Source organism: Sander vitreus, chromosome 14, assembly GCF_031162955.1.
Source record: "Sander vitreus isolate 19-12246 chromosome 14, sanVit1, whole genome shotgun sequence".
In the NCBI taxonomy this organism is placed as follows: domain Eukaryota; kingdom Metazoa; phylum Chordata; class Actinopteri; order Perciformes; family Percidae; genus Sander; species Sander vitreus.
The window spans coordinates 5559380-5571282 of NC_135868.1; the positions used below are offsets into that span (position 1 = coordinate 5559380).

Genomic DNA, 11903 nt, shown 5'->3' on the forward strand with positions numbered 1-11903 from the left:
CACACACACACACACACACAGAGAGAGAGAGAGAATTGGTCTTTACTTAAATGTGTTTAAATGAAATCTGAAATGTTGAATGACTGTGTGTGATTATATGGTGTCATGAGCCCTGTTTAGAGTGACCTGATTGGTCGATGGGGCCAACAAGAGAAGGAAGCGATTGCACATTGAAACATTTTTCAGAGGCAGTAGATAGTAAGAAGGGAAAAAAAGTGGTTAATTAAATCTGAATGAGAGCAATTAATGACTTACTGAAGGGTGCAGTTACATATTCTGTTCCCTGAGGCTAAATATATAAACTGGCTGAACTTTGTGCTTTACATTGTCCACTGCAGGGATTTTTTATGTTATTTAACTTTTTTAACGTGCTATGTTCAACAGCTGAAGATTGGTGAAAAATAACCAAAATCCAGTTTGACAATAGAACAGACACTTTTACCGTCTATTTGTATTCCCCAGCTCAGCAGCTCTTTTGCAGTTTCTTCTTTTTTTTCTTCTGTACTTTCTATTACTGGGATCCAACTGTGAACCTGTTTAATATCAACAGCAATGAACAGTTTATGATTAGTGGGAACATAAAATGATGTTGCAATCAAGTTGAAATACTTCTACTTTTTCTAAAAAAAGATTTTTGTTTGTGTTTTTTTTTGTGTGGAAATCCATTTGCAATCACTTTGAAATCAGTTGTTTGTAAGAAAAATAAAAGTGTGTATAACTTAAAGTCCAACAACACCATGATAGATTATTTGCTTTTTCCTGTGAAATAATAACACAAGGTCATCGGCCCTGCTTAGAGGAATGTGATTGGCAGAGAAGACCGTCTGATTAACGCAAGATGGACATCCACTCTGTGTGTTTATGCGTGTGTGTGTGTGTGTGTGTGTGTGTGTGTGTGTGTGTGTGTGTGTGTGTGTGAGAGAGACAGGGAGACAAAGTGAGTGTGACTCTGAGAAAACCAGAAGCAGTAACACCGGAAGACGCAGCCAGACACACATGACATAAAGCGAGAGAGAGAGAGAAAGAGGAAATGTGTGTGTGTGTGTGTGTGCGTGTGTGTGTGTGTGTGTGTTTCGCGCTTGTGCATGTGTGGCAGACATGTCCAGCTTTGGGCAATAAAATCACTTCAAGGAACGGTGACAGAGGGGAACTTGACTGTGCATGAACACACACAGAGACAGCTCATAAATATGCGTCTTCACTTCTGCCTCTGAACACTGACACTGAAGCAGCTGACCTCATCGCTGCAACATCAGTTAAACATCTGCAGGTAAGAAATAATGACATTTTCTGTGTGTGGCATCAACTGGTGATGTAGCCAGGAAATAATAAATATACATGCTTTTGCATGTAGCAGAAGAGTGGTGCAATTATTTTGATTAGTATTTTCAGCTAATGTGTATTCAGACTGAGCTCGTCTCTGTGTTTGCCCTAACAGTGTGCAGCCACTGAAGAGTCCATCACTTTTACATTTCATCTAATCACTTAAAAGGGACCATGTGCGACATGTAAAATCATAATCAAATGATTCACTGCAAATCTGACGGACGTAGCTAAGAGGTTATGGCCTGGTCAGGCAGATGCTGGAGAAAAGAAAATACCAAGGGAACGACAAAGTATTTGTGATGTATAAGTTTTATGTTGTGTTTTACTTTATTAAAAGATTGCTTGTTCCCTTCTCAGATTGGTTTAATATTGGACATGTTTAGTGGTCTCTTCTACATTTCAGAAAACAAAAACAAAACAAGAAAGAAGTCTGACGAAACAGAGATGGGGACTCGACTCTGAGACTCGGACTCGAGTCGCACTTAAGTCGCACAAACAGCTGACTTCAGACTTGACTCGGACTCGACCCAAAAGACTTCAGACTTGACTTGCGACCCGACCCAAAAGACTTCAGACTTGACTCGGACTCGACCCAAAAGACTTCAGACTGGACTTGCGACTCGACCCAAAAGACTTCAGACTTGACTCGGACTCGACCCAAAAGACTTCAGACTTGACTCGGACTCGACCCAAAAGACTTCAGACTTGACTTGCGACTCGACCCAAAAGACTTCAGACTTGACTCGGACTCGACCCAAAAGACTTCAGACTTGACTTGCGACTCGACCCAAAAGACTTCAGACTTGACTCGGACTCGACCCAAAAGACTTCAGACTTGACTCGGACTCAAGCTTCGAGACTCGTCAACAACCTGTTTTCATGCAATTATTGCTTTTTAAATCAAGATGTATTCATGTATTTCTATCTTTTTATATTGACATATACGGGGAAACGTATGACGAGCTGTATGTCCCCTGCCCTTTGCCATAATGTGCAACGTAACACATGCGCCTATGTGCGCGCACTCACATATCAAAAATGCATTGCCGATGGCGACACCAAATGCCTTTTCTCATTAGTTTTGCTTTCAATAACTTGGTAAACAGTGGCAGTAAGCCAACAGCTACATGCAAAGTGTGGCACCAAGCTAAATGATGCCGGATCAACAACGTCAAACTTCATCAGGCATCAAAACGCACCCAGATAGGTCAGTCACTCACACACTAATGTGAAAGAGACCTTACATTTAGCATATATCGTCACAGGTAACAAGCTAACCATCGCAAAGTGTTGTGCTAATGCTGGGAACAGGCAAATTGTATATTATAGTTAGTGGTTGCTGAGGCTAAGAAATCCATGGCGCACAGGAGGCGGGACGCACGGCTCCATCTCCCCAGGAACAAATGCTGTGTTGGGTGTGCAAACTCATGTGATGCGTAATTGATCCCGTGGATGATTTGTAGGCTAGTAAGTGAACAAGGTGTACAAGGTCCACCAAACACTGGGCCGTCTTGACTGTCTTAATTTTGCACATATTTCTGTTACTGTAGTCCTATTTACTATTTCATTATTTCATCCATGCGTGGCGCAGCAGATCCATCGCAAAGTGTTGTGCTAATGTTGGGAACATACAAATTGTATCTTTATAGTTGTATCCATATGATGTGACAGACTTAGGTTAATATTTCTAGAGGGACGTGTTAAGTAGACCCCATAAAGTTATCCTGTAGATGATTTTGGTACTGTACTGTCTGGATGGTAGCTACAGGACATGCTTTGAATTTATAACATTTAACAATGCAGTGTTAGGGACAGATCAGATGGCCAGAGACTTGAGACTTGACTTGGACTTGTGGCAAAAGACTTGAGACTTGACTTGGACTCAAGCTCAAAGACTTGAGACTTGACTTGGACTTGTGGCAAAAGACTTGAGACTTGACTTGGACTCGAGCTCAAAGACTTGAGACTTGACTTGGACTTGCAACAAATGACTTGTGAACATCTCTGTGACGAAATAAACCCAAACTGTGTAGCAGTGATGTTTTTGTTTCTTTCTTATATTATCGATCTCAGATTGGCCTTTAGGAGGCCCATGTCCCCATGTTGGGAACCTCTGATTTATTGTATTTAGTGAAGTGGCCAGATAATGGCAAACAGAAAGCATCAGTTAGATTGATGTTTACTTAAATTCACTTAAAGCACTAACCTGCAGGTGATTACAGGTAACTGTTCAGGCTGTTCTCATCCACTGTTCGCACTCATACCTCCAAAAGGTAATGCATCATTTAATTTGTACATGACCAACGTAATTAGGCATCAAGGGCTGCGTCAAAGAAGAAGTCAGACGACGTAGTATAAAGAGCAATAAAGTACACGCACTGATCGCTCATGTTGCTGGAGATTCGTACTTTGTAAAAGATATCATACTAAAACAGTTTTAACAGCATTTAGATGGCTATATTTTCAACATGTAGTGAGGAACTGCGTCACGAGAACAGTTATGTAACTTGGACTTCTAAAAGACTTTCACTTTTCAACCAAATCTAGCAGTTTTAATTTTAGATGCCGACCTGCAAATCACTAATATTTGGAAGCCAGAAACAGCACTGTGTGTGTGTGTGTGTGTGTGTGTGTGTGTGTGTGTGGCTGAAGGTTTTTTCTGTACAAATATCGAAACAGCCTTTTTAAAGCAGAAGCTGTGAGCAGCTCAGAGCAAAATCTGTGGTGTGTTGTTGCTGTGAAAAAGGTTTAAATGGTTCAGAACAGGAATTCTTTATTAGGCTCAGGTCATTTCTTCTTTCCACCACTACAAAGACTGAAGCTGCTGTGTTTTGTTGGACTGTTGTGTGTGAGCGTGTCTGATATAATGTCCTTTTTTTTTATTCGATAATTCTTTGACACAAACAATTCTTCATTATTTACTTGTGATACTTTTTACTGTTGATATGCAAACTTTTACATAATATTGTTGCAATGCAGGCTAACACTGGGGTAGTTATTGTAATGTTTAATCAGATAAGTTCCCACCACAGTGCAGCGAGGGGTATTTAGCTCACACAGCGGTTTGACACAGATCTGGGGTCAGTTACAGGAAGGAGGTTTCACAAACTCTGAGTCTAACCCTAAACTCTGAGTTGATTTACCCTGAGATGGGAAACTCTGAGTTTTTGGGTTCCAGAACAGCTGATTTGAGTTTGTTCAATCAACTCAGAGTAGGTTCACTCAGAGTTAGTGCAAATGTCTTTGCACACCAGAAACGTGTCTTGACGTGGCGCTGCTGCTGTAGCCATACATGTATGTTTCCCATTGATAAACTGCACTCAAGCAGTAGTATAGGCCTACTTCATGATAAACATAAATATAGACTGATTTGATTACAGCAAAGACAATGTCGGCAGTATTGACGGCAAAATAGGCTCCAGAATATTTCGTTCTGTATTGACAGGTGCAACATTTGAAAATCGATAATTAGTTATAATTTTTTTAAATTACATTTATATCTGCATTTATGTCAAACTCTAGAGACTTTTAAACATCAAAATGTCACTTATTTAATGTATTCGTGACAAAATGACATAATGACATAAACATCTTTTCCTATTCTATTTTGAATGGAAACGCTTCCATAAGGTAAGGTTATGTAGGCTACATAATTGATAGACTGGGAAGAAAAACCATACCGCTCAAATAGGTAGTTATCTGGAAATGAAAATACATCTATAGTCGGGGCCTCGATATCATCTCCCGACGTATGTTTAGCTCCCTGCGAAGTATTACAAATTCTTCATCAACGATCGTCGACAAAAGGAAATGCCATGTTTTGAGAAAAAAAAGACGTTTTCTAATCTGCCTAACACGGTTAATAAACCAACACTGTTTTTTTTTTATTTATGCAGATAAACTGCGCTAAAATTCACCTAATACAGACTGAATGAATGCATGAGGAAATGAAAGAGTGCTGTGTCAGAGGGAGGAGACTGAGAGAAACTCGAGGTTGCTTGAAGAAAACCTGCGCCCGACCAGGTTAGGTTCACAGACTCAGTTACCATAGTAACTGACTCTGACTCTTTCTGAAACGGGCTGGAGTTACCCCTCTCTCTCAGGTTTAAATAACCTCCCTTTCTGAAACGGAAAACCCAGAGTTTGAAAAAAAAGGGACAAACACGTCAGAAGAAAGTGTTCATTTTCATCCTCATTTTGACCCAAGAGGACATGGTCGGTGGAAAGACAACACAAGGGCTAATTCAAGCAACAACTTATTAACCAACTTATTTAAAAGAGCAATTAGAAGAAAAATTATAGCTCAAACTTTATTTAAATTTTAGTTAGATTTTACAGAGCGACATCCTGGTTTAAATTGGATACACACACTATTATCACGGACATTTTGGGTGTTTTCCCTTGTTTGACTTTAGATAGAACCTGTCTCAGGAATAAAGGGAGTTGGTACTGAAATGGTAAACACCTGTGGCTAATCAAAGGTGCAGGACATGTCTCAACAAGCTTCACAGAGCTTCTTTTCATGTCATGTCTTGAGAAGTCAATCTTGTGGTTTATCGCTGGTACACCACATCACACGTGTGTGTGTGTGTGTGTGTGTGTGTGTGTGTGTGTGTCATGTGTTTTGCTTCAGTTACAAATGTGCGGTTTTTAAATGTTGGACCTGCAGCTGATGTTGTGCAGCAGTTTTATTAGAATAGCAGTAGAAAAGTATTGATGAAACTGATGAGAAACTGATGAGTATCTTTCACTCAAACATGGAAGAAAGATAAGACTACTCAGAAAAATGACCGTGATAAAAGTGATAAACAACAGAAGAGACCTGCGTAATGTTATCTAATTAATTATATACTTTTCACATAAAAAAACTTGTGTAAGGAAATGTCTCCTGGGTAAAATGTCCTGTGTTTGTTTTACTCATCCACCACCCCAACCTGCCTCTTTGTATTTGTTACTTTATGTTAGACTTAAAGGCATACTATGTAAGATACTTTTCCCTCTTTGGTCTCCCTACAGGTTGTCTCATTGGAACTACAGCTCGCGCGGCTGTACTTCTAATGAGACAACCTGTAGGGAGACCGAAGAGGGAAAAGTTAAATAGTATGCCTTTAAATACAATAAAACATTAGCTTAATTCAAAAGAAATCACATAAACTATATATAAGACACACAACATTTAACAGGAAACAGAGTGTAAACGTCATTTTCACACCCATAATTGTATTTTAAGCCAACACACACACACACATGCACTCTGACGTGCAATTGTATACAGACACCTTGGCACCTTCTCAGACACTGAAGCACAATGACTCATCTGACTCGTCACACACACACAGTTTATCCAGAAACACAACATTCCTACCATTTACTAATGTCTATTTTCATAGCATCATATGCATATTAAAGCTAGTGATCGGAAAATATTACTCGTTTGAGAGAGGTGTTTCTTGCCCCTCATGTTTCACTAAGACTTCTTGGGCGGAGTGTTTTTTGCATGTCAGTAAAAGAGGAAGTAACCCAAAACCAGGCACTTTTAACCCTTGTGTTATCTTCCGGGTCACCGAAGCTCAACGCCAGGCCAATACAAAATGTCAAATAAACTGGACGGGTCCCGGTGACCCGAAGGACAACCGACTGGTTAAACCGGCTTCGAAATTAGAGACTATCTTTGGTTGACCAGGAACCTGGGTTTAGTCTCCTCACTGCTGCAAGATGAGAGAAAACAGGAAGGAAACACAGAGTTGTCTTTGTAATAAACAATTTGAATATTTTACCACACAAATGTGATATTCTGTTTGACCTTTCTGACAGACCAGCATTCTACAGCTAGCTTGTGTTAAAATACATTGTGTTAAGTTAATAAAGACCGTTCCCCAACTCGTCAAATACCAGTCCACAGTCCGCGCTTTGTGCGCATGGAGACTTGAAGCGGTGACCCTCCAGTTCCCAAACGTCCACACGGACTGAGCTATGCCGCCCCCAAAATAAACTCATTGTGGCATTCGAAGATGATCAGTACATTTCAAGAAGTTGATGCATGATTCTTGCACTTTTTGGGTTGTACCCATGGTTGAATGCATTTATTGTAAGTAGCTTTGATTCTGCTTTGACATAACAAATATATATATGTAATTTACAAATTAATAACTTCTCCAGTCAGAATAATAATGTATGTCCTAAAACCACTTATCTTATTGCTTCAAATTACTGTAACTTATGTATTTTAAAAGGGGCAGTAATGATAATTGAAAAAAGTGGACTGGGATTGCCTCCACATGGCTCTCACAGACCAATCCCCAACTTGTCAAATACCGACATTTTGACTAGACTGTGCAAATGTTTTACCCCTTTTCAGGCTCTGCAGAAACAAAACTGTTCACAAACTGTATTTTCATATAGCCTTTAACTAATCCACTTTGACCCACATATCCCCTTGTTGTATTTTATTCCTCGTTGTCTGTTAGAGCAGGAGTTATATGATGGGTTACATTTTGATTTCAGTGTATTCTCTGTTTTACAGCCAGACCATGTCTCGCAATGGCTCCTTTTCCATCCTTAAGCTTTCCAAGAATGACCAGGCGACAACTGTGGACGTCGACGCCATCATGGACAACGTCTCCATCGTCCTCTACACTCTGACCGTCGTGCTCGGCATCACAGGGAACTTAATGGTGATCTGGGTGGCCGGGTTCAAGCTCAAGGTGGATTTACAATAGAGTTACAAATAGGAAAAATAAATGTTTTCCTGAAGCTGACTGTCCCATTAATGTGTTGCTAATCTCCATAAAGAGATATTATTAGTGTGTTTTTCAAGCTTGGAACTCAGGCAACCACCGAAACCCCGTGCCTAAAATCCAACATGGCTGTTCCGTGAATCAACAGTTGTAAAAGCTGTAGTAACATACAATTATTAGCACTTCTGTTTTATTTGTGTCTCACTAAATCAGTCGTACACGCAGCGCTGTCCAATTTCTATCTGTGGACATGTTGTTAGGCTGTTTGCATGCACAAAAAACAGTTGTTGTTCTAAACTAGCATAGCTAGCAATTGCTAACCTAACTAGAGCTAATGAAAACAATGAAAATCCGACTTGTAAATGGAAAGCATTAAACTCGGGTTTGACGTCATTCCCAGTTTTGACTTCCGAGTTCAGAGGTAAATAGAATGCACCATATGATTTATAAAAGACCAAACCACTGAACACTACATCTGTTTTTTATGCTCCATAATTTTCTCTCCAACAAGCCAAAGTCAAGTCACAGTTCATCTGTTATATGCCTAGTACATGGGTAACTGATGTGTGATACATAGAGGAGGAAGTTTGCTGGGTGATAATCAGCTTGTGTTAAAAAAATTAACAAAATTTTAAAAAAAATTAGGAGTGCGATATTTAAATATAAAATAGACTGAGCTCATTTCTGCATTCTGAAAACCAACTGTATGTAACGCATACAGTATGTTATTAAAGCATTCAGCTTACGTACGCTGCCAAAAGTATTATCACACTGTTGGTTCGATGTTTGTACTTTAGTTAATGGTCACACTCAGGACTTTTTTTGTGCAAACAAAACGAGAAATTCTCCTTTCTGTCTTGATTCCCCTTCCTAGTTTTTTACTTTTAATTTCTTCTGTTCTCCTTTCTCCTCAGCCAAAAGTCACAAACGTGTGGCTGGTGAATTTGGCGATTGCTGACCTAATCTTCAGCTTCACGCGGGTCTTCTCCCTCATTAAGAAGCTCTTCTTCAACCACTGGCCCTTCGGCATCTTCATCTGCAAGTTCAACGGCTTCTTCAAATACGCCAACATGTTCTGCTCCGTCTTCCTGTTGGCTGTGATCAGTCTGGACCGAGCGCTCTGCGTCTGGCAGCCCGTCTTCACCAAGCGACGGCGCACCCTGTGGGTGGCAAGGGTGGTGGCTGTCTGCGTCTGGAGCACCTCGATCCTCTTCAGCGCTCCGTACTTCGTCCACCGCCAAGTCTACCTGGGGAAGAACAACCTGAGCAAGTGCTCTTTGGAAGTGAAGGAGGCGAAGGAGGGGAGCAGCAGCAGCACTAAACTGGCTCTCTACTCGATACGCTTCCTGTGCGGCTTCATGTTACCTTTCATAGTCATCCTCATCTGTTACATCCTGGCCGGATTTGGCATCCGACGCACCCGCCTGTCCGGAAAGTCCCGTCCCCTGCGCATATTAGCATCATTAGTTGTCGCCTTCTTCCTGTGCTGGGCGCCGTACCACTGCCTCCTGCTGGTGAAGATGGTGGACAGTAAGAACGCTGTGGTGAAGATCTGGCATCCGTTGGCGAAGGGCGTCGCCTACTTTAACAGCTGTGTGAACCCACTGTTGTACTTCTGCATGGGGCTGGAAGTGAGGGGGCGCTTCAGGCAGAGTTTGGCGGGGGTGTACAAGAGAGCTCTGGCAGACGACGTGGATGGACAGATGACCCAGTCCAACGATCGCTCCTTGGATGACAGCAGTGGGTCGAAACACAGTACGGTCGTGGTGGCCGGAAGGAGTCAGACAATATTGGGTGTAGCTAAAGTCTGAGGTTCTCCCAGAGTTTCTTCAAGCATTTATAAAAACCATAACAGCTAGAGAATTCATTCTTTTTGAAGCAGAAAGCTAACCTTCTGTCTTTCGTGATATTATGTTGCACACTCGTGATGACGTCATCACATTTCGTGACGTCCGGTGCAAATCTGCGTGACACCATTCTTAAACTATCAAAATGCCTTTTTTAGTTTAGTTTCTACGTTTAGAAATCTTTTGGATCAATGGGTTTTGTGTGTTTGTTTAGTTAAATTAGATGAAAACAGATGTATTATTTATGACACAATTTCAATACTTTTATTAATTATAATGGCTTAGTGACTTGCCTAACCTTTTAGCTCAGGTTGTACTGATTTTAGGGATATGAAGCACTCCAGTGGTAACTCAATGCACATCAACAGTACATGCAAATAACTTTAGTCTTGTGGAGAGAACCATCTGGAAGGGCTTGAAACTGAATTCTACAACTGCCATTCAAAAGAACATTTTCTTTATCCATTCCACTTCATTTGTTGACATACTGAGGTCAGAATCACATTTTCCTGTAAAGTTGTGTTTTGATGCATGTGATTAAAGTCACAGATGGAAAGTGGAAGTGTGGTGAGTGTGGAGGAATAGGAAAGAAGGTAGAGGGAAGTGAGACTATTACATGGAAAGCCAGTAATAACTTGACGCTGTCTTGTGGTCAGGGGTCACATTGAAAGGTAGGTGAATTGAAACTGTACAGCGTTTGAGATAATCTGTCACTTGGTTTCTATGCATATTCCATCAGCACCATCAGAGATGCTCCAAAGGGTTTTATTGTAACAGTAAGCTCGGTTCAGAAGTGGGCAGAGCATTTATGGCTTTTATGGGACAAATGCATCTGGATAATAATAATAAAACGAAGCCTATGAGCTACACAATGAACATCAGTCCTTAGCAACCGACTCATAAAAAAAAACGATGTACTTTCTCTGTGGATTAATTACACGTCTGTGCAATCAGACTGTTTACCTTGAACTCAATGCTCTTTAGGTATCAGGGTATTTCTGTTCTGCTGTTTGTTTTTTGTTTGTTTGTTGAACGTCATGAAGCTCACAGTGTTACATTTTGATTTAAATGTTAAACTGCAATTAGGGATTATGAACCCAGTTCTTCTTTATTTGTTGTACATTTCTGTAACGTTTCTGTAACACATATTACTTGTAAATAATATAAGATTATAGAGAAACTGTTGCATGAAAATACATAAGAAATATGTGTTTAAACTGTTTAACTGTGCAAAAGTTGTCAACAGATGCCATAAGTGTTGGTGGGCCTTTATAAATAAAAGAGTGTTAACTGTAGTGTCTTTAATACGCTGTCTTTGGCCATCCAAGATTGTAATTTGCATGGTAATTGAAAATATAAAGAAAATAGCAATGTTCAAATTTGTCAGTTTTCAACCTTTCTCCAAAAAAGCAATTTCAATTTTAAGTATCAGTTCTTCAGGACATATAGTCAGTCCTCCAAGACAAAAGTCTGAAGGTGTGTGTGTGTGTGTGTGTGTGTGTGTGTGTGTGTGTGTGTCTTGGTTAGGTTTAGAAAAAGCTCTTGGTTTAGGTTCAAATAAGTATGTTTGTTACATAACTTATGTACGTACTTGAATACACTCTTAAAAGGGAATTTCTAAATATTCAAGACAATGATGAGAAACAGAGACAAGACAGATTTTAAAATGTAGCAGTAAATATAAACGTAAAACCTGTAAATATAATATAGCTTTTCACAAACCATCATTATTGATTATTATAACAACGTACAGCAGAGTTAAACCATCTCTTGCTGTTCATTTTACTGAACAGCATAATTCTCCTTCTTTAAGAACTACTGGATTTTTTAACAGGCAACCGTCTAACACACTCAAGAATAACAAAAGGAAAATGAAAGGGAATTACAAAATCAGCATTAAAGTGATGAAAAAATATAAAATATTCCCCATTCACATTTTTAATGATAACCTTCACAAACTTGTAGTTTAATCATTATTATTATTATTATTATT

The 11903-nt window shown here is 39.9% G+C and overlaps 1 protein-coding gene across 2 annotated transcripts; it reads left to right on the forward strand.

Moving 5' to 3' along the window:
• Positions 1-993: 993 nt before the first annotated feature.
• On the forward strand, positions 994-11280 carry LOC144529152 (fMet-Leu-Phe receptor-like). Of its 2 annotated transcripts, none has more exons than XM_078268119.1 (3): positions 994-1270; positions 7850-8030; positions 8978-11280. In XM_078268119.1, exons 2-3 carry the CDS (start codon positions 7857-7859, stop codon positions 9872-9874), a joined length of 1071 nt encoding a protein of 356 aa, XP_078124245.1. In that variant the 5' UTR covers positions 994-1270; positions 7850-7856; the 3' UTR covers positions 9875-11280. The 2 variants fall into 2 exon arrangements, with proteins under 2 accessions (XP_078124245.1, XP_078124246.1); XM_078268120.1 differs by lacking the exon at positions 994-1270 and adding an exon at positions 5275-5349.
• Positions 11281-11903: the final 623 nt, after the last annotated feature.